At 48.5% G+C, this 23573-nt stretch overlaps 1 protein-coding gene and 1 pseudogene across 1 annotated transcript in view; both read right to left on the bottom strand.

The window, feature by feature from the left end:
* Nucleotides 1-1883: 1883 nt before the first annotated feature.
* LOC102008585 lies at nt 1884-3722 on the bottom strand (annotated as a pseudogene).
* Nucleotides 3723-3824: 102 nt separating this feature from the next.
* Gabbr1 (gamma-aminobutyric acid (GABA) B receptor, 1) overlaps nt 3825-23573 on the bottom strand; it is a gene marked incomplete at its 5' end in the record, with an annotated part of 29886 nt that continues 10137 nt past the window's right edge. The window contains 13 exon segments of the mRNA XM_005414288.2: nt 3825-5104; nt 5771-5914; nt 6120-6248; nt 6806-6933; nt 7536-7629; nt 8058-8165; nt 8257-8373; nt 9662-9794; nt 10292-10442; nt 12391-12468; nt 14186-14249; nt 15046-15288; nt 22906-23097. Of these exon segments, the coding sequence (XP_005414345.2) occupies nt 4931-5104; nt 5771-5914; nt 6120-6248; nt 6806-6933; nt 7536-7629; nt 8058-8165; nt 8257-8373; nt 9662-9794; nt 10292-10442; nt 12391-12468; nt 14186-14249; nt 15046-15288; nt 22906-23097 (1755 nt within the window).

Genomic DNA, 23573 nt, shown 5'->3' on the forward strand with positions numbered 1-23573 from the left:
ATAAGTCCAGCTGAGGACCTACAGCTCATAACAATGTCTCCCACAAATCCAACCAACTGGAGGCACAGAGCCCATGACAACATCTCATGCAGGCCTGCTTCACAGATCTGTACTGGGAAGGCCCAAAGGTCAGTGGTGGAATCTAGGAAGTCTGTGACAGCAGGATGAAGGATCTGTGCTAGCAGGCTGAGGGATCTGCACTGGAGCCAGGAAGTGATGCTCAGAAGAACCCCCGAAAGGTACCACAGCCATCTTCAGCAACAGTGAGGTCCTGAGCTCCTCCAATGATCAAGATGGCCGAGTTCCCATCAGGGAAGCCAATGCAGCAAGCTTCTCCAGAAGACCAGCAGTGCACTATCTTCCCCTCCAGAGCCGGGAAGCAATGCCCAAAGTGAGGACCAGAGCTCCTCCAAAGTAAACCAAAGCCATTCTCAGTGCCAACAAGATCCTGAGCTCCTCGCAGGATGAAAATAGCCAAGTTTATCAGGAAAGCCAGCATGAGGTGCTTCTCCAAAAGAACCAACAGCTCCTTACAGCTTCTACCAGCTCCAACAGCCTTCTTCTCCTTCTCCAGCTCTGCCTCTTATGCTGCTGACAACAATCCCCAGGTGGGCCTCCCACACCCAGCACCACGCTTACTCAGTTCAGCTGGGGGTTGTAAGTTGACCACCAGTTGTCAATCCACTACAGATACCATGTGACTTCCAAGGTATCGTCAGAAAAAAGATCCCTAGCTGACACCCCAGTGCTCACTCTGTCTCCCTCCTTCTCCCTCCCTCCCCTTCTCTTCTTGTTTTTTTGGGACAGGGTCTTACTATGCAGTTCAGGCTGGCCTTGAGCTCACTCTGTAACCCAGGCTGGTCTCAAACTCGCAACGATCCTCCTGCCTCAGCCTCCCAAGTGCTGGGATTACAGGCATGCGCCACGACGCCCGGCTCCCTCTCCCCACCCCCAACTCACTTTGGGATCCAGTTACATTATGAAGCATTGCAAGCCACATGGAAAGGTAATGTGTAGGGGATCCAGCCCACAGGTCTCAGCTGAAGTCTCAGCTGGGCCATTATCCACCTTTGGATACTAAGAGAAAGACTCTTCACGTGACTCTAGCACCCAGCCTTTAAATCTTCCAGCAGTAATGGAGCAAGGGAAATGCTCCCCACCGTAGCATGTCTAAATTCCTGACCCACAGAAACCATACAAGCTAACAGGTACAGCAGTAACTGATAATAGTGTACGCTTTTCGCAGCTGGCTCTACTCCTTGAGATTCTTCCTCCCCTGAGCTGCAGTCTCCGTGCCAGGTGATGAGCGCACTAACTTCCCCACCAAGTCCTGAACACAGAGACCAGCAGAACGTCTAGATCCCTGGTTCCTCGGTGGTCTTGTCTGCTCATCTGCTTACTGGTCACAATCAACCTATCTGGAACATACACAGCCCATGAAGGCCGTCTTGCCTGCCGCTCTGCCCCAGTGTCTCCCGCAGTAATGTGCCTCACCAACACTTGACAGATTGCAAGGAGAGCAGAAGTCATGCAGCAGTAAATGCTCACCCAGTGCTCTCTGCATGTGACTGGGACTAGGGCGGGGGTGGGGCACAGGCCAACACAGAGGGGGGCACTCCGGCCTGGCAGGCAGTCACGAGCAGGACACCCCAGTCTAAAGCAGATCTGAGGCCTGAGGAGAGTCCTACCCCGAGGGGGCACTGGTGAGGTGAGGTGGGGCCCACCTCACGGTGCCACAAGAACAGCTCTTCCCTGCACTGCCCAGCAGCAGCCTCACCACCCAGCAACCCATGCCCTCCCTCCTGCCCTTTGTACCAAGCATCTTGGCCAGCCCTACCATTTGCCCCAACCCTTACTCTCCTGCTCACACACAGGATCTGGCGCATTTTGGCCACAGAACTTCCGGCCCTTTACTTGTAATTTACATCCCACTTAATTTCAGCACAAGTCTGAGGGGTAATTTGGGTCTTTTAGGTTCTATCCAGGACCGGACATAGCTCCTGCTGCTGCTTCTGAAGCCAACTGTTCACTTCTCACACACAGGCTTCTCTACCTCTAAGAATATTCCACTACGAGAGGGGAAACCCAAATTAAGCACATAATCATAGTAGAAGGCTTTGCAAATACTAGGCTAAGATTTAACCTGCCCACACACAGGACAATAAAGTGATAGGGCCCATCCCTGAAGCTTTCATGCAAAAAAAAAAAAGAATCACTGAAAACTCAGTACCAAAGTGAGCTTCAAAAAAGCTATCACCAGTGGCTGGGGATATAGCTCAATGGCACAAGTGCCTGCCTGGCAAGTGCAAGGTCGTGAGTTTGATTCGCAGTACAGAGGGAAAAAAAAAAAAAAAGCACATCACCAAAAGAACACAAAAAAGAATAAAGTCCAAAGTCCAGGCAAGTTGTTTTCTTCCTCAGCTACTCTTTTTTTTTAAACAAAAGGGAAACATCAAATTTAATTTAAAGAAAAAAACACTAGACGTCTGCAAGAACGAAAGAGCAAACCAACTCCTGAAAAACAGTTCAGCACCTTGATGAACATGTATGGTGGAAAGCTGAGAGAAAAATAAAAATGCTACTTAGCTTAAAATGGTGTAAGGATTTTGCAAGTCAACTCATTTCACGGGTGAATAAATCGCCTGGCTATTTCTCACTATCTAATGTGTGCAGCCTCGACCTCTGAATGTCTGGTGCAGTTAAACAGCCCAATGTTGCCACACAGGACAAATCCTCTGTTTCAGCCAACTCTTTGCGGAGGGGCAACTAGCACAACACCGTCCCCCTGGACAAACAGCGTCGGGATATTAAGTTTCATCGATTTGTATATATTTGTATGTCTCTTCATCAATTCCTATAGCGGTCACAGTTTCTTCCATGTCTCCCAATATCATGTTTTAATGCTGATCATAAGCGTGTAATCTGCCTCGCAGCTCTGTCATTGCTCACTTCCACATAGACTCACTCGTCCAGGCTGAGTCTGATGAGATCCAGCGGCTCCTCCACGGTATTGGTGGTTTGTGGCTGGTCCACGTCGTCGGACATCTTTCAAACCCTCCCTCAGCTATTCAAAACTCTTATTTGGACTGTAAATTCTTCCCAAGATGCTCAGAGTTCCTTAGGCAAATATTTGTACAGTTGGAAGCACTTGGGGGCCATCTCATCCAAAACCTTCCAGCAGTCATCATTTCTGTTGTTCTTACTTCCTGGAAAGGAGCCTGCACATCTGTTCAGCCACCTGCTCGCGACTTCCAGTGCTGCCTGCTGCTGTGGAGAACCCGTCACACACAGTGACAGAGGCTAACAGCTACCCAGCATGCACCAGGACAGCACAGCGCAGGCACCTGAATGCACCACTTAGTCCTCGCATCCACTTTTTGAAGGAACGTGTCGTTAGGGTTATGATTTATATTCTTATTAGTTTTTTTTTTTTTCCGGTACCGGGAACCGAACTCACAACCTTGCGCTTGCCAGGCAGGCGCTGTGCCGCTGAGCTAAATCCCCAGTCCCTTTTTTTTTTTTTTATGATTTGTATTCTTTATTCTTCATAAATAAGGACATGAAGAACACTAAGAGATTAAGAAAATTTCTGCATGTAGTCAGATCTGACACCTTGGCCTCTGACTTCAGAGCCCACACTTTTAACCACTTAGGTCATCACTCATTCAGCCTTAGTTATGTCCTGGTTTGCCCTGCTAAGCCCTTAATGGATCCATAAAACACTTATTTCCACCCCTTCCCTTCAAAATCTTTCGGTTAACCTGGAGCCCTCCGAGCCTCCCTCCTTGGACTAGAGCCCACCGTTCACAGAACAGAGGATAAGGTGCCGAACCACACGTCTACTGGTTTATTGCGATCTGGGGAGATCCTTCCTCAAGAGACACCAGTGTGAAAGGGACACCACCCATTGCCCCGTTAGTCCATCTGTTCCCCCTAATGGTCTGAGGTGCCTCTGTCTGGTCAGGATTCTCACCATCTATCCACTGGAAGCAGCTCTCCAAACCTGCCCCGTCTTTACCCTCAGCTGCCAATCACACACACACAATGAAAGGAAGCGGTCTTGGGAGAGAAGACGACTGTGAGTGTAGGCTGAGGGCAATACGATGAGTACAAAGGACAGAGCAGGAGCAGACACTGAGCACGAGGAGGAGAGTGTGGGCGCCCCAGCAAAGCGGCGAAGTGCTAACAGTGCACAGGGTGACTGCACAGAGCTCTGCTGGAAGAATACAATGATGAAAGGTGAAAGGAAGAGCGTAGGCGAACGTGGATGTGTGCAGGCGGGGAAGACACAGCTCACGAGCCACACCCAAGGGTGGACCCATGACCACGAGAGGGACAAAGCTGGTACAGGGTGCACGGGGAGCACACGTAACCGAACGAGAAAGCTCATGGGAAGGACAGGAATGCACGGAAGGACACATGTGCACTGGGGAGAATGGGCACACAGAGTAACACACGGTGAGCCTTGGTGAGGAGAATGAGCCCTCAGGAAAAAAAGTAAGGACAACAAATGGGAATGTGCGGAAGAAACAGTGGAACAGGAGGAGGTTACGAGGGTGAGAGACACGGGGAAAAGCACTTGTGTGGAGACTCCAGCTGACGGGAGGCCGAGGGACTAGGGGCTGCTGAGCTAATAAGAGCAGCAAGTTGTAGGAGGGAGAGAAAGGACCAGGCTGCCAAAGAGCCATGCGTGACAAGCTCTGGGCGATATACAAACTAAATTATGAAGTAATGACACAAGATTGTATGAATGAATGAGACAGAAAAAGGTCCACTTCTCAGAGTACTGGAAACCCGCACAACCCCAGCGCTCAGCAGGGACAGGTATTTAAGACATGGGATCAGTCTGGGGACAGAGATACCCACCTCCTCCCCAGCCTCCCACCCTCTCCTTGCTCCCTTCCCACCCCACCAGCTGTCCTGACACCCCTCACTTGTACAGCAAGTGGACTCGACTCCCATCACAGCTAAGCCGGTCGGGGGGTTCAGGGGGTCCCCTGGGTAGACCCCCAGAAGGGTCTGGGGGTGTTGGGGGGTGGCGCCGGGAGCGCAGCTGCTGCCGAGACTGGAGCTGATGGCGCAGTTCGGAGACCCGCTCCTCTTTCTGGAGAAGAAACACAGGCAGGAGAGCAGCAGAAGGGGAGGTTGTGAGGGGTGGGAAGGAGGAGGGGCGGGGAGGGGCAAATCAGCAGAAACCAAGAGGAAGAATCAAAACAAAAACAAGGAAAATCAGAACACAACGGGGCACCAAAAGAAGTCAGGGAGTGAGAGAGGTTTCAAAGAAAAGGAGAAAATGAAGGAGGAGAAAAGTCAGTGCACAAAGGTTCCAATAAATCACAGAGCGTCCCCATCTGACCCTGTACCTGCCCCAGCTGCTGTGTGGGGCAGCATGGACGCTGTGGGCACTGCCCAGCCCCCTCCTGTGGGCACACCTGGCATCGGGCCGCTGTGAATGCTGGCTACTAAGGCCTCACAGCAGCCTCCGAACTGCCACAGCCAATGGCGACCCTCCTGCTCGCAGAGCATGGCGTCGACAGTACACTTCCCACTCCACAGCCGCCTCCACACGATCAGGCCGACCCAGAACTCACTCAAGGCACAGCCTCGCTCAAATCTTTCCCCGGCCCTACCCTGCTGCACTAACTCCCTTGCAGGGTTTGTCCTAAGGCTCTCCCTTCGCAAATCACAAATACCTGCACTTAGTCCAGGGCTCTATCTCAGATAACCCAGCCCCAAAACACAGGCCTCCTGGACCCTGCCGTCACCACACCTCAGCAATGATCTTCTCCAGTTCGCGGTTCTCCTTCTCCAAGAGCCGGGACTTCTCCTCCTCGTTGTTGTTGGTGGACGACCCTGTCTTCATGGTGTCCTGGGCCTCCGACTGCCATTCGCCGCGGGTGACCAGCCTGCGCATCTGGGGACAACGTGTGCTCAGAAACGGAAGAACGGGCTACGACTGATCAGCCGACAGAGGGTGAAGGTGGAAGGAGTGAACAGGGACAAGCAGGGCCTCCAGCAAGGCAGGAGTGGAAGGAAGGTGCAGTGAAGAGGCAGCAAGCACGAGTCCTGGCGTGAAGGGACGTGACAGCAGAGTGGGGGGAGGAAGGCCAGAAAATTACCTTGGGCACAAAGAGCACAACCAGAGTAATATAGGAGGAGAACACGATGGCCAGGGAGGCAAAGGCAAAGGCCGCGTCCTGCTGGCTGCTCAGGATCATGGTGACAGGGGCGGTGATGAGGCACAGGACCTGGACACAGACAGCATTTGGGGAGACTCAGACCCACTGGCTCAGACAGAATCTGGGGTCTCCTTCTCCTGTGACAGAGCCTGTAAGGACAGGGTTTTGGGGAACTTGCCACGAGCAGATTCCTCCTCCCCTCTCGACAGAGAAAAATCCCAGACCATCCCAAACCAGTTCTCCATTTTCCCCTCGGGACAGGAACCCCTAGAACCTCTACACATACACACACCACACACACACACACACAAAGTACAGTCAGTCCCTAGGGAATATCTGGGAGAAAATCTCCATGCAGATTCCATCCGATGAACCACAGCCAAGCAATTTTACAACTGTGTCTGTTTCCTCACCTGTAAGATGGGGATATTAGTATCTCCTTCACTGGGCAGTTGCAAGGAAATTAATGATTAGGATTTTTATAAAGTGCTTTATAAGTCAAACATTAAACTTTTTAAGGCTTCCAAGCCACTGACTCCAGATCTAGTGTGCAACTCTTCCCAGCACACCAGGCCTGGATTGCTCTTTGGCCTACAGGATCAATGCCTGGAGAACAGGGAGCTCACCGCCACATTGTAGATGGCCATGCCCACTGCCCTGTGGTCGTTGATCTTCTCAGTAGAAACACTTTTGGTCTCATAAGCAAGGAAGATTCCCAGCAGCAGCAGCAAGCCCTTATAACCATAGAAAATACCTGGAGAGGCAGGAAAGGGTCACTTGGGCATCCAGTGCTTCCCCTCCTCTCAGTCCTCTGCCTTTTACTTACTGCTCCTCCTGCTTGTCGCTCCACACAGCATGGGAGCCTTCCTCTCCCACCCAGCCCCTCCGACCTAGTGCACCCTTCCCTGTGACCCAACCCTGGCGTCCATCCAACTGGCCTAGACCTGATCCGTCCTGCCGGGATGAAGCCCTGTGTCACACAGGAAGATGGTGGTCCTCGGGTAGCTGTCAGTCAGGTAAGAGCCAGTGTAGGCCCCACACACAGTCTCACCTCTTCCCCTCTAGGCAGGATGGGTATCAGGCTGACAGGTTTGCCATTTGAAGTTTTCTATCAGAGCAATGTCAACAGGGTCAGAGGGAGCCACAAAGACCAACCCTCCTCCATTCTCAGTCACAGCAGTGCAATGACAAAGACAGGGACACTCAAACTGGGTTGACAAGCTCGCTTCGGTCTCTCTCCAAAGCACTTCCAGACCTACTGTTCTGCTGGGGAGGTGGCTCAGAAGCACTGTGCTGGCCTAGCATTCTCCAGAGCTACTGTTCTTTCCAATCCCCCTCCCCCCACATCCCACACACCAAGCCATGTATTCATCTTCTTGGAGCTACAATGCTCCAGCTGGGGCAGAATAGAGACATCGATGTCTTCCTTTGGCTCCTCCTTGGCAAAAGTCTAAAGAAGAAACAGGACCACAGAAAGATGATTTCCATCCTCCCGTCCTCCCCAGCTCTGCTCCACCTCTGACCCCAACCCTGCCTGCTCTTTCTTAAGAGATCATCAATACTGATGCCAAGTTCTGTTCCTCTGGCCCTGAGAATATTTCCCTGAACTCAATAGAAGTGCTTGTTCCCCATTTTCCCTGATGCCTGGAACTTCTACACATCCTGCCCTGATCTCCACTTCAATTCTTCCAATGAATCTAGAGGCTCTGGTGGGAATTCTTCTAGGAAGGAGAGGAAGAGCCACTATTAGGCAGAAGGCTAGAAGCACTATCCCAACGAGCTGCTTTGTCCCTCAAGACCACGCGCAGCCCTGGGGAGCCCAACAGCCAGTGAACCTTGCTCAGCCTCTTGACAGCAGCACCTCCTCTCAAGCAGTACCTCGATGGTCCGGTGCAGGGGGTCCACAATCTGCCAGATGGCCAGAGTAAGCACATCCAAGCCTACCAGCAGCCCCACTGTGGAATACAGCTTCCAGGGCTCCAGGGTCTGAGCAAACATTCAGAGCAGGCTGGTCAGAGGGAAATCCTCTAAGCCCAAGGAACCAAGGAGCACGGGCTAGGGACTGCAGACTGCTCACCTTCCTCCACTCCTTCTTCTCTTCCTTCTTTGTGAAGACCGTGTGGACCCACCAGATCTTGGTGAACATGGAGCCATAGCCCAGACTAAAGCCCAGGCCCAGGAGCCAGAGGCGGGCCTGGAAGCGGAGAGGGGCATGGGCAGAACAGGGCAGGCAGAAAGTGAGCTGTGATGAGGATAGATAGGGTTGCAGGAGGGAGTGTGAGCAGGAAGCAGATGACGAGGCAGACAGGACACAGCCAGTAGGGATAAAATATATGCCAAGGACGGGCAGGGCAAGAGATAGTCTCCCCACATCACTAATTCCTCCCAGCACCTAGCTGCTAGCAACCAGCGTCATCTTACTAAAAACCTCCTGACCACTCCCTAATGCCTATGGGTTATGGCCCGAACACCTCCCGATGTGACACAGACTCCACATGCTCGACCACCCCCCGCTGTCTGAGCTCCTCTCCCAGGTGCTTAACTACCCTACACTCCAACCATGCTGAACCACCCTTCCTTAGCTATTCCCTCCAGTCTTTGCAAGCTACATTGTGTCCCTCTGCTCCAGAGTAATCTTTCCTCTGTTTCTCCAGCTAGGAAATTCATGGGCATCCTTTGATATGCGAACACCATTTCTCTTGTGAGGCCCACTCAACCCCTCCAGCTGTGAGCTGCTTTCCTTCTTCCCTCCCCTAGCACTTCCTGCAAATCGCTACTGACACCCCTCCTGTTGCACCGAGGCTAGCTGTCTGCTGCTGCAGCTGCACTGACCTCACTGCTGAGAACAGATACTGCTCGATGCATGTACACGTGTGCAATGCCATTTGCACAGCACATGATCAAGACAGGAACGGGGACACAAAGAAGGGTACAGGGAAGAGCGGGTGTTGCCTACAGCATCACAGTCAACCACTCAGTGTCACTCACTCACCATTCAAGCCAGACGTTTCCCACAACCCTCTGGATGCCGGCACTCCAAGAGGCTCTTCCCTGTGTGACGGCGCTCCTCACCCACCCCAGACTTCTCTGCTGTCAGCTTAGATTCTCCCTTCACCCTTCCACACCCCAACTCCAGCTCCCACAGGAAGCCCAGGGCCCTGGTCCTCAGCCCCCACAACGCATAGTCACCGCTATGCAGGGGCTCCTTGTGCACCCACCCTTCGGCTCCAGCCCCTCCCTCCTCTTCTCCGTACGTCATGCCCTGGGAATGCGAGGGAACCACAGACTGGACAGTGTCTGGGGTCCCAGAAAGAAGACCCAGAGCCACAGAGAAAGCTGAGGGCTGGCCTCTGGAGGACAGAGTAAGGACGAGCATGAGGGAGAGACGAGAAGGGAAGGCACAGAACCACGGACGGGGGAAAGTACTCCCAAGGGGGCGAGGAAGCCACATTCCAGGAGGTATCTGCCCACATGCTCCTCACCTGGCAGACAAAAGGGAACTGGCTCTTCCCGATGTGGTAACCATCCAGCCCAAGGGGAAAGACAGCAGCCAACGCCAGCGAGCAGCCCACGGCAGTCAGATTGTTCAGGTTGGGCTGTGAGTTCTGGATGTAACTAGGGGAGACGGGGGAGGAGGAGAGGGTAGGAGAGGCAGAGAGAAGGTTACCCCTCTTCTTCAGGAAGCTCAGCTCCCTAAATGCCATGCATGGCAAGACCCCAACCGCCGGTCCACAGACTGGAGGACACGCTTGGAGCGGGGGCAGGGTCCTGACAGTCAGCTTGGTCATGGGGCTGGAGATAACGCTGACGAGGGCTCTCCAGCACAGAACCCCCGCTGGATACACTGTTATTTGGAGCCCAAGACTCGGCTACCTGGCCCTAAAGGTCTTGGTTTTATTTTATTTGGGGGTTTTTTCCAGTTGGTTGCCTTGCAGCAAGGTTGGGAACTACACCTGGTTTCTGCCCTCGCATTCTCAGTAAGTGCGGACACAGCCCTCGGGGACATGCGGCCTTAGCAGTCGCATAGGTTTTACTCTCGCTGCCTCCAAAGAGCGTGATCGTTACCTTGGAAAGGCAGACAGGACAAGGACCACGTCAGAAAAGAAACTTACCGGACATGGGAGTTGTAGATGTTAAAGGACAGACAGACAACAGCAAGGACAATGCCCAAGCTGGAGAGAACCGAGACGGAGATGAAGAGTTTCTGGGACAGGAAGCGGAAGGTCTTGATGACCAGGGTCTGGTCAGCTGGGGGGGTCCCTCCTGTGAGGCACAGGTGACAGAAAGCAGAGGAGAGAAAGGAAGACAAAGACGCACAGATGGATAGGTGAAAGGGCAAAGGGCAAGGCTGCTGATGGAAGCTCGTTCTTTGGCTAAGGACAGGAGGCCCTGACTGACACCAGGGCCCGAGGGAAATGACAGGAAATGCGATGAGAAAATAGATGCTGAGGGCCTCCAAAGTGTTAGTCTCTCTCTCTTTGGCTCTTTTTCTGTCTCCTTTGCAGAAAAGGAAAATAGGGGAGGAAAAATGGAAATAGTTGAAAAACTTTTGAGGTCTTTTACAAATCAAAAGCTGCAAAAGTGGCTGGGGATACAGCTCAGTGGCACAGCACCTGCCTGGCAAGCATGAGGTCATGAGTTCGATTCCTGGTACAAAAAAAAACCAAAAAGCTACAAAACACAATTATAGAGTGAGAAAGAGCCAAACAGGCCTCAGTGTATCTAGTGTGGCCTCCTAACCTTACACAAAACAAACAAATAGAAACTAATCTGAAATTCTAACCATGGCAGGATGATTTCCCAAATGTGTTTTATAGTTATTATTAAGGGAAGTTCAAATTTGTCAGAGTTCACTAAAAAACCTAATTTCAATTTGCTTAAAGAAAAAAAAGAAAAAAGCTAATTTAGGCCATGCAGCATTTCTAACAGTACAAAGCAAACAAAAAAAAAAAAAAAAAAAAAACAGAACACTGCCCTCAATTCAAAAAAATATATATAGAAAACCCAGCAGTGCTGGAAACAACTGGGCTTCGCTGGGCCGGGCAGACAGGTGCCTTTGGTGGCCGTCACCCACACCCTCCGGCTGCTGACCCTCCATCAACAGATCCTTTGCCACCTCCACCTCTTTCCCCTTTTTTTTCTTTTTCCTTTTTTATTTGTTTTTTTGAGACGAGGTCTCTCTATGCAGTTCAGGCTGGCCTTGAGCTCACTTTGTAGCCCAGGCTGGTCTCGAACTTGCAGTGATCCTCCTGCCTCAGCTTCCTGAGTGCTGGGATTACAGGCATGTGCCACCACACCTGGCTTTTTTTCCCCATCTATTTAGCCCTTCGCACACACCAAGAATAACTGCTTGCTTTCTCTCTTTTAAAGGAACATGGTACTGGGTGTAGTGGTACAATCTGTCATCCCAGCTCTCAGGAGGCTGAGGCAGGATCACCATGAGTTCAAGGCCAGCCTGAACTACACAGCAAGACCCTGTCTCAAAAAAAACAAAGTAAATGAATATTCAATTGGTCACTCATGTATAGCTCTATTTATTTTCTTTAGAAGCCACTTTGAAGATACCAAAGTATAGTACAACAACCACTGATAATAACCTACCACTTTTGTCTGTAGCTCACTATTATTTGTCTATTTGTTTTCCAGGGAAACTATCTTGTAGATAACAATATGTAAAACAACAACCACTGACAATTTCCTACCACTTTGTCTGTAACTAGGTAAGCCCCATTATTATGTTATCCTTCTTTTATTCTTTAAAAAAAAAAAAAAACTGAAAAAAACCACAACCAAATAAATAAATAAATAACATATAGAAGAAAAAAAAACCACAAGTGGTAAACTTTACAATGATAGATTTTGTATTTTCTGTAATTTAAATAACCATTTTCCTGACCAAGAAAGACAGAAGCAGCTCTAGGCTTAAAGCAGCTGGGTAGATGCATCAAGGCACCAGGATATCTGGAAACCCAAATGGAGTTTCCAATCCCTGCCCTCTGCGTCACTCCCAGCTGCCTTAGCAGTGTGCCATTAAAATTAGCACAACACGCACCTCAGCCCTTTCCAGATACACCCGCCTATCTTCAACTCCACCCCGACCCTGTGCCCTGGTACATCTCCCCGCAAGAGCACACACCCCCAGCTTCACTCAAACGCGAGACCATGCTCCTCGATTAGAGGCATGGGAGGGAAGGCAAAGTGGAGAACTCACCAATCCACTTATCTGTTCTGGACCAGGAAAGGGAATCCTTGGTGCTGTCATAGTAGCCGATCTTCTTGTAGCTGCCACCTGACAGGACAGTGACAGCGTGGCCAGGGAGGGCTGACCAGCCACCCTGGGCATCTTCATCCCCCCACAACCGCATCTGATACCATCCCACGGGGCAGCTGAAAGACGCTCGGGAAGACCTGGGGCTGCTTCAGTCAGCATCCTTGCTTGCGAGGCCCCGAGACAACATGCATAAACGGGGTGTCTTACGTAGCTACAGTCTTCCTTGAAGAAGGAGCCGCTCTACGTCTGCCACATCCTCTACTGCCTCACACCTCTCCTGGCAGCACATCCCTCACTCTGATGCTGGCTCAGAAAGCTTGCAACATATTTCTGCTTATTCTTTTGCTCGTGATGGACAGAATCATGGGATCTATTTTCCCAGTGGCTTGCATTTTAATTTTAGCAATTTGTCTCTTGTTGGCTTGGATTCTAATTCCTTGGGTAAGTTACATCTGCCTCTTAAAGGGCCACTAAAAATTCAGCTGCTCTAAGATTTCTGTTCTAAAACTGTCCCATTTAACATCACTTTTCTTTCAGAAGCCAATTCATACCCTTTTTGCCATGGCTGAAGTCCATTCCCTCTTATCCTAGATACAAAGAACAGCTGAAAGGGCTGTGGGAGGTGAGAAAATGGGAAAAAAGAAGCTTTTCACAGGAGGCCAAGAAATGGGTCTTTTGGCCATGCTATAAGAGGCAGAGGGGGTGGGGGAGTGTGAAATGTTAGCTCACAGAAGTTTTGCAAATACATAAATGTGCTAATTTATAAGAAACTACAATCTAGAAAAGTCAAACTACAGCTAAAGTAGGAATCACAGGCTGGGCTTGCCTGTAATCCCAGCACTTGGGAGGCTGAGGCAGGAGGATTACTGCAAGATCAAGGCCAGCCTGGGCTACATAGTGAGTTCAAGGCTAGTGTGAACTACATACAGTATGGAGACCTGTCTCAAAAAAAAAAAATTAGGAATTACAGAGTATACAGGCAAGGAAATTCAAGAGATTCTCTTACAAAATAGCCGGTTTCCTAGTTAAGACTTCTTTGCATCACTTTTTTGTGGGGGAGGAGTAATCAAGAATTGAACCCAGGGGCTTAGCACCAGGCTACATCCTGACTCCTTTATGTATTTACTTTGAGATAGTCTCATTAAAGTGCTAAATTACCCGGGCTGTGAGCTGGGCTCAAACTTGAGATACTCCTGCCTCAGCCTCTCAGAGTGCTGGGATTACAGGCATATGCTACCCATTCCCAGCTTCTTACATCCCTGTTGATACACTGACAGCTCATTAACCCTTCAGCCTGGCCTTTGCAGGGAAATTTCTGAAAATAAAATAGAAGCCACAGAGAAAAGAGAACACTTATTTCTAATTCTCAGGCCCCTTTCAAAGAAGACAACAACCACTGCAAGAGACCCACTCACATCTAAGTTTTTTACTGGTTTCATTTAAAAGTCTGATGAGCATAGTTAAAAAGGAAAGGGCAGAGCTGGGCATGTTGGCTCACACCTGTAATCCCAATACTTGGGAGGCTGAGGCAGGAGGATCGCTGTGAGTTTGAGACTAGCCTGGGCTACAAAGTGAGCCCAAGGCCAGTCTGAACTGCACAGAGAGACCCTGTCTCAAAAAGACAAAAATAAAAAAAAGGAAAGTGCAGGGGAGGAAAACCTTGCCCTCCTCCCAGGCTGGACCCGCCTAGCCCAGCCTTTCCCACCCCCTCCCTCCGCCCCACTTTCTTGCTTACCTTGTAGCTGCTCGATAAGTGTCCAGGCCATCCGGGAGCCGCTGGCATCAAACACCACATGACCCTGAGGGGGACAAGCATGGAGGAAGGTAGAGAGGATAAAAGCTCCAGTGAAAAGAGAACATCGGGGACTCTGAATCCTCATTTCGATGTAACAGCTTCTGAATGAACACTATTTATGGCATCTGCCTGCATATAGGACATACCCCAGATGCCCATACCCTAGATTTCAGGAACATTATTCTTTTGAGAAAAAGATTTCACCCAGGAGATTTGAATGGGAAAGATCCCCAGACAGAGGCAGGAGACCTAGTGTCCAGCTGTGTGCCCTGAGCAAGTTACCAAGCCCCACAGAGCACTAACTTTCTCACTTTAAAAAGAATAAGGGGATTAACTTCCAGGTCATTTCCTCTTTTAAAATCCTCCCATTCTCACCTGACTGCTAAGTACCTAGACTGGTTTGAAGAAGAAATGAGGGGAAAGGTGGAAAGAAATAAAATACACCATGTTATTCTTTGTAGTCTCTTGTGGAATTTTCCGATTTAAGGGTCCCTCCCCTCCCAGTAGGAGAATGATTTTTGCAGAAGGATAACTGAGAAAAACAGAGAACTGGGTGCAGTGATGCACACCTGTAATCCCAGCATTCGGCAGGCTGAGGCAGAAGGATCGCTGTGAGTTTGAGGCCAGCCTTGGCTACAAAGTGAGTACAAGGCCAGCTGGAACTGCAGAGTGAGACCTTGTCCCAAAAAAACGAAAGAAAAGGAAGAAAACAACAGAGAACATTTTCTAGCAGGAGCCTGAGGTGGTTTCTGTTCATGTGAGGACATGGGTACAGTAAAACCGAAGGTGCTACTACTCACAGAGACACCCTCGAAGGACGAGGAGTTCATCGCGCGGTAGATCTGGTCGGTAATGGTCTGGTTGTTGTAGTTGAAGTCCTCCAGGCGCACACCTGAACGGCCACCGCCCCCAGACGTCTTGTTCAAGGCCAATGCCAGCGCCCAGATGGCGTCGTAGGCCAGAGGTGCCTCCTGAAAGCCGCCTGTCTCCTCAGGATGCCTTTTGAGTCGCTTGGTTAGTTTCTCCACAAATTCTTGGGATGTCTGAGTAGGAAAAACAAGAGGGGAAGACTGGCATGTGTGTGGGCACAGCAGGGAGGGGCCGCCACTCCTAGCTCAAATGCTTCCGCTGGAATGGAGGGTCTGTTCCTGCTATCAGGTAGAACACGCACACGTCTGTCTTAGGTGAGAAGCTACTGGACTTGGGCAGGCGTGCGCAGGGGCTGACGGCCCGTGTGTCAGCTGCTGGCTCAGAACTACAAACAGAGAAGTGTGATGAGTAAACACTAGACCAAGAATAGCAGCAAGCAGACACAGGGCGAAGAAAGGGATGTGGCAGAAGACTTGCGATGCTGACGCACTCTCACCCTTCAGACTTTCTGAGGAGCGCTGACCTCGGATCTAACAGCTCCTCCAATTCTGAAAAATCCTAGAAAAGGCGACCACGCGTCCTTCTCACTCTGCTTGTCAACCAGGAAGATCTGTGACTTCAGTTCAGTGACTCTTGGAGTGTTCTCAGAAGACTGGAGACTGTGGATATTCCCTTCACACTCTTGAAGCCCATTGTTCAGTCCCATCCACACCTCCCTCCACATTCAGCCAAAGCGAAAAAGAATGTGGCTCCTTTAGCCCTCATGAGACGGGTCCACGAGCCTACCTGACACGCTACACCTGACAGTAAACTGCCTTCATATCCAGGGGTGAACTTCTTGGTATCTTGGAACTGTCTTCCACACAAAGACAAAATTACATCTTCCTCTCCACACCTCCCGGAAACACGCAAGGAAAAGCTTAACAGCTGCTTCTGGCAAAACTGAAGTATTACACAGGGCACTATACGAACAACTGCTTGGGTTTGGAAGACGTTAACACACACGAATTCTCATGGCATGAATACAAAGATGAAGAATAAGTAGCTTTTTTTCCCGTGCCCGATCACTTTTTCCTTCTATTTAACTTTCTGGAAACAGCCAGCTACAGCAGAAACTGCCTGGGCTTCGAAGACACACAGACTCGACGCTGTCACTGCGGAGGGCAAGACCACGCCCCATTTTTCTCTAACACTAGCCCTGTACCCAGTCTCTAATAAACAAACGATAAACGTCCACTGGATTAGGACAATGCAAATACTGTGTACGCTACAGTAATGGTGGATACGATACGTCTGTAAGTTACACACATCTGTACAAACCTAGAAAATGGACAGCATCGAGAGTGGACCCTAACGTAAACCAGGGACACTGTCTATGACCTGCCAATGTAGTTTCCACAGTGGTAAACAATGTACCCCTCCAGCAGGCAATGCTATTAATACAGAAGGCTGTGCATGTGAATCTAAAACTGCTTTTTAAAAACAGCAACGTAAACATCGCGTACTACAGACATGTACTAATAAAAACATAAAATTTCTAAAAATAATAAAGTTTTCCATTGAATAAATTGATGGATCCTAATTCCAATTAATCTACTTATCTACTATAAAATTTCCAGCAACTCATTAAATCTTATCAACTGACTATTCAGTTGCAAAATGAGACTTTCTTTTCACAATGTCTATCATACCTCCTAATTTTTATTCACTCTTTCAGATTCTTGCACTAGCGAGATAATACATTGCTTACATATAGAGGTCTGGTTTATTTCACTTATGAGTATGGTCTCTAGCTGTGACCATTTACCTGTAAAAGCCTCAAGTTTATCTTTCTTTATAGCTGAGTAATATTCCATTATATAGAAGTACCACCACTTTTCTTCATTCCTCAATGGATGGACATTTGGGTTGCTTCCACAATTTAGCAATTAAAAATTGCACTGCTATGAACATGGGTGCACATATATCGCTGTGATATGATGTTTTGAGATCTTCTGGGAAAATACCCAGAAGAGGAATAGCTGGGTTGAACGGGACCTCTAGACCTAGTTTGCTGAGGAATCTCCAAACTGATTTCCACAGTGGTTTCACCAGTCTGCATTCCCATCAGCAGTGGAGAAGAGTTCCACAGCCTCACCAGCATTTGTTATTGGTTGATTTCTTAATGATAGCCATTCTTACTGGGTGAGATGAAATCTCATTGCTGTTTTAATTTGCATTTCTCGAATGACTAACGATGAACCTTTTCTCATGTATTTATTAGCCATTTGTATTTCTTTATCGAGAAGTGTGTATTCATCTCAGCTGCCCATTTTTGGATTGGCTCTTTGAATTGGTGGGGGGGAGCTGATGTTTTTTAAGTCTTTGTATGTTCTGGATAGATCTTTGTCCAAGGGACAGTCAGCTAAAATTTTTTCCCAAATTGTGGGTTTTCTTTTCACTCTGCTGGTGATTTCTTTAGATGTGCAGAAACTTTTCAGTCAGATGAGATTCCAGTTGATAGACATTGTGAAACAAAAGGAAAATGCGCAAAAGTAAAGAGCAACTGGGGTGAGGGAAAAGAGAAAAGAAAAACGGGGAAACTATGTATGTATGTATAAACAGGATAGCTAACATAGTTGTACTACTGACTTCTACCGCTTCTATCGAAAGGAACAGTTAATGATTACTAATTTGATCAATCTTGCATGTCTCCATTTATTTTCCTGAGAAACCAACCACTTTGAAGATATCAATACATAACAACCATTGTTAATTCCCTACCACTTTGTCTGTAACTCTGTATTGTTTTGTTTTTATGCTATTTTATAAATGGATGTCTGTTTATTAATACGTTTTCCTTCTTTTATTTTTAAAATAAATTTTTTAAAAAATGAGACTACTAAAAAAAAGGCAGGGAGGGGGAAACTACTGCCTTAAAGAGTTTGTATAAGGCCAGGCGTGGTGGCGCACACCTGTAATCCCAGCCCTCAGGAAGCTGAAGCAGGAGGATTACTGTTTGTTCAAGGCCAGCCTGAGCTATAAACTTGAGTTCAAGGCTGGCCTGAATGCACAGTGAGACCTTGTCTCAAAAAGACAAAATAAAAAAGTTTATATAAGGATGAAATAAAAACATGTATAAAATGCTGAAAGCTGGGTATGGTGGTATACTCCTGTAATTCTAGCACTCAGGAGGCTGAGGTATGAGGGTCACTGGAAGTTTAAGGCCATCCTGTGCTACACAGTGAGTTCAACGCCAGCCTGCACTACACAGCAAGACCCTGTTTCAAAAGAGCAAAAACAGCTTGAACTACATAGCAAGATCCTGTCTCAAAAAATAAATAAATAAATAAATAAAAATTTAAAAATGTTTAAGAGCCTGGGCCAGGGATATAGCTCTGCAGCACAAGCGCCTGCCTGGCAAGCACAAGGTCCTGAGTTCAATTCCTGGTACCAAAAAAAAAAGTAAAAATGTTTAAAAGCCAAAAATATAAAATATAATAAAAATAAAATGCTGAGTATAAAGTAAGTTTCAGGCCAGGCATACTGGCACACAGCTATAATCCCAGCACTCAGGAGGCTAAGGCAGGAGGACCACCATGAGTTCAAGGCCAGCCTGGGTTACATAACAAGTTCAAAGCTAGCCTGAATTATGCAGCTAGACTCTAAAATAAATAAATAAATAAATAAATAATAATAAAATAATAAAGTAAATTACATCTCTCTGAAAACTTCTCTCTCTCAACCTCATCTTTGATTGCTGATATTAAGATCTATAATTCCAGCCCAATATCTCAAGTTCTGTATCTCCAATTGACTGTAAGGCATTGGCACCAGTATGATCAATAATCTCATTCAAACCAAGCATGGTGCTGCACATCTGTAATCCCAGCACTTGGGAGGCTGAGGCAGGAAGACTTTTGTGAGTTTGAGGCCAGCCTGGGCCACCTAGTGAGCCCAGGGCCAGCAGGCACCACGTAGCAAGACCCTGTCTCAAAAAAAAAATCTCAAATTCAAAACATCCAAAACTGGAATGGTGTGGCAATGCACACCTACAATCCCAGCACTCAGGAGGCTGAGGCAAGATGACCACCATGAGTTCAAGGCCAGCCTGGGCTACAGAATGAGACTCTATCTCAAAAAAAAGCCTAAGTATCTGAAACTCACCTCAATTTTTCCTCACACACCAACACCACTCAACACATCAGATCAAAACCTTGGAATCATATTAGACTCTTTCAAATTACCACCTCCTCCTAATCATTATATTGAACTGTTTCAGTAAAATCCCTCCCTCCACAGGATGACAATGGCTAGCATTTACATTATTCTTACTATGTGCCAGGCACTTTTCTAAGGTACATATACAGGTGTGTTTAATAAGCAGTTCACCAGTAGGTACGCTTGTTACCCCTACTGTAGAAATAAGGGCACTGAGGCACAGACGTGAGGTAGCCTGCCTAAAGTTGTACAGTGAATCTGGCACTTGCAAACTCCGTCTCTGCCCAGTCACCTGCGTGGTTCTGGTACCGAGATGCCTCTCTCCCAAAGCACCTGCTCTCAGACAGTAGCGAAGCTGAGACTCAGTATGCTTCCTCTGGCTTCTATGTCTATCCAGTCTCAATTCAAAGTAAAGACGGCATCAGGAAATCACTCAGATGGGAAGGGATTCATCTGTTCGGTGTGATATCATCTGCTGCGAAGACTCTCAAACTCCCAGCTCACTCCAGGCTACCACCTCCCACACACCTGGCCAACAGGAGCACCATGTCCCCACATCATGACTAAAGTTAGGAAAAAACAACCTTGCCCCCAAAAGATATGGTTATAAAATCCTCAAAGAGAAATTCTATCATGCTGCTAAGTAAAAATAAATAAATAAATAAAATTTCACAATCCATAGAAATTCATTAGCCAACTACTAATTTATGACCCCAGTTGTTGTAATACTCCCGTCTGTCCGCCTCCAGGTGTGAAAACAGGTACCCGGCAGTGAGCTAACATGTCCTGACCTAGCCTTCCGGTTGGCTTTACTCACAGCCTGATGGAGTCTCCACCCAATCAGGCTGTGTCACACCCTCACCTCGCCCACCTTCCCTCTGGGCCACAGCGAGACTTCTCCAAGCCACTGTAACCCACTCCACTTCTATATCCAGTCCCTAAAGAGTCTTTCCCTACACCAGGGCTTCTCCAGCTCCACAGCACTGACATTTCAGGCAAGACAGCTTTGTTGTCAGGGCTGAGCTGTGAATTGCAAGATAAGAAGCATCCTTGTTCTCTACCCACTGGACACCAGGAGCATCTGTCCCATCCCCAAACCTCCCACCCAAAACTGTCTCCAGACACTGCAACCTCAAGTTGAAAATCACTCCTCTAAAGAGTGTGATGCCCAGGGCAGTTGCATCAGCATCCCTAGGAACTTTCCAGAAACTTAAATTCTCAGGCCTACCCTACTGTGGGGAGCAGTCGAGCTGCGACTGAGCCAAAGGTCACCAAACTCCTTGAAACCAGAGCAAAGCCAGTCCCAAGGACACAGAATGCCATAGGCAGACTGTATGGGTAAGCTGACCTCTAGCTGAGTTGCACACCAACAGGTGTCTGGCCTTGGTGTTCTTCCTTGTTAACTATAGCACAGACAGCTCTGAGAGTGTTCTGATTTTCAGTGTCCTCTGCAAAACACTGAGACCTTGCACTGTCGACCCTGTTGTGTGCTTTTCCCCTTTTTTTACTTTATATAAATAAGGACACTGGGTTTGGGACATTGTTCCTGCCTCAGGTCCCACCTTTCCTTTGATGTGTCATCTTCTTCTTAATCTCCCGTCGGCCCCTCTCAGGACCCCACTTTGCACAGGTCACTGCATCCTACACCTACTGAACAGAACTTCAGGGGAAAGGACTCAGCGATCCAGACACTAACTACCTTCCCAGGTGGTTCTGAAGCAAGCTAAGGATCTGGAACTGCTGATCTAAATAAACCTGGGCCTTTCCTGTGGAGTGTGAGCACGGCTCTGCCCTCCCACATCCAACTCCAGCTTCTGATCCACTTCTGCTAGTTCTACTTGACTCACCTACAACCCTCCAAGCTCAGTTAAGGCTTCTTCTGTTCTCAATTGGAAAACCTTAGTCTCTCCATCTGGCATTTTAGGCTGGAGTCACTACAAGCCCTGTGGCCTCAAAGAGTTTCCACTTATCTCCAGAGACCAAGAGCCAGAAAGAGGTCCTGTAACATCCTCCTCCAAAGTCCAAGTGTCCCTCAAAGAAATTCCTGGCTTTCTTTTGGGCTCCTCCAGCTCCCTGTTATGAGACAGAAGTCACAACCGGCAGGCCCTGGCTTCAAGAACCCCCCCAAGCCTTTCTGACTTGGGTAACCCCAACAAGCCTGTCCAGTGCTAAAGGGTGACTCCCCTCTCCAGTACTTTACAGGGAGTGAGCTTCCAGAGTCTTTTGCATTTCTCAACACAGACACATTAAACACAGAGACAGTCCCCACAAAACATCTGAGAAGTCTATGATCAGAATCCACGTGGCAGGTGACCCTTCATCACAATCCACTACCGGATCCAATTACCAACTTCCTGACTCTTATTTCTCCCTTTCTCAAAAGCAGCTGTCAATGGTTGAGGACGTGGCTCAGTGGTGGCGAGTTTGCCTACCAGGTGCTTCAAACTCTTCCACGGAAAATAATGGGGCAAACCAGTTTGCAATTAGATTCAACTAGGACTCGGGTTCCAGCAGGACCACTCAAAAGCATATATGCTGGGTGAGATGTCACTAAACCTCTTGAGTCCCGATTTTCCCAGTTTACAAGAGATAAATGAGAAATCTACGCCATACTGTTTTGTTTTGTATTTTTTTGAGACAGGGTCTCACTATGCAGTTCAGGCTGGCTTTGAGCTCACTTTGTAGCCCAGGCTGGTCTCAAACTTGCAACGATCCTCCTGCCTTAAGCCTCCTGAGCGCTGGGATTACAGGCATGCACCATCACGCCTGGTGTATCATGGTGCTCTTAAATTCACTAAAATCTCTCAACTTACCACATAAAAATCAACTGTCCATAAATCCTTTCTAAATAATCTATTTTCAGGCTTTAACACTATTATCTCCCACCTTAGCATGCTCTCAAAAAAAAAGACCCTCCAGACCTGGCCATATGTATGGCGTAATGGCAGACACACAGGTTACCCTATGGAGTTGCCTGGATCCCACACCCTGAGATGCAGGTCTCCCCTTGCCCACCCCACACCTACCTATGCTCCCACCCTGCAGGGCTGCCTCAGTCTTCTAGCTCCAAGTGTACTACAAGCCAGCTATCTGGAGCCAAATTATTTCAAAAGTCTCTTTTACATCTAAAATTCTAAAAACAGAATCACCTGAAAAAAAATCAGAATCCAAGCTAATTTTGTATCAACCACAGTGAATATTAAGCAACTCCTGAAGCACCAATGTAAGCCACCAAGAAAATAAAGTATGTTTTCACCCAGGAATAACACCCTGGTAAAGGTGTGCTTGCGTGTACAAGCATCTATGTTATCATTAAAGCTGCTCCCTCATTTGACTTCGCACCAACTGCTCCTTGTTTCCATGGTAACAGCCCTTCCACTCATCAGGGGCCTCTGGAATATACCACTCTCCTCTCTCTCTCCTGCCCAAGGAAGTCCGAGCAGAGGTAGAATCCACAGGAGATGACACAAACAAGCTCACAGGAGGACAGACCCCTCCCCTCATGATCCGCACCCCACATCCTCTCCTCCCCCGCAACATCCCTCTGCCCCCTACCACCCGGGCTCAGTCTCTGCACCCCGTGCTCTCACCATGTTGGAAATGCTGCGGGTGTTGGCAGGGTTCAGCATGACAATCTCAGTGGTGATATGACCCTCCACTGCCTCGGTCATCTCGTCCACTGTGCAGTTGATGGACGGGTCATACGTCTTGAACCAGTTGTCAGCGTACCACCCAATGAGGAACCAGACGTACTTCTTCCCAAAGAGACGCTCCTTGTACACCTGCATGCAGACAATGGAGAGGCCGGGGTATGCTCTGGGGTATTTTGTGTGTGTTCTCACTGGACACTACTAAGCCTTTTGGGAACCAGATCAGAGCAGTAGAATTAAGAAGAAATCTACAAGTCCTGGGTAGCAGAAGGGGTTCAACAACCCTTCCTCCTAAGTTCCTGCCCAGCCCCTTTCCGAGTGGTCTTTCCAGACAGCCAGGAAAGACAGGGTTCATGGGCCTCCACGAAATCAGAAGGAGGAGGAAGGTGAGTACTGCACGTGGCCATATGTGTGCCCACAAGTGTATGTGCATGAATGCATGTGCGCCTGTGTGCACACGTGTGAGACAGCCAGCATGTGCAAAGGATGGAGTCAGAGGCTTCCTATTCATCATCACCTCAGTCACTTGCTATCAATTTGAGCAGAGATGTAGGAAGGAGACCCCAGAAGAAAACCAAGGCACAGTCCACCTAGACATCCCGCCCCCT

Source organism: Chinchilla lanigera, unplaced genomic scaffold (genome assembly GCF_000276665.1).
Source record: "Chinchilla lanigera isolate Chin_1 unplaced genomic scaffold, ChiLan1.0 scaffold00182, whole genome shotgun sequence".
Taxonomy (NCBI): domain Eukaryota; kingdom Metazoa; phylum Chordata; class Mammalia; order Rodentia; family Chinchillidae; genus Chinchilla; species Chinchilla lanigera.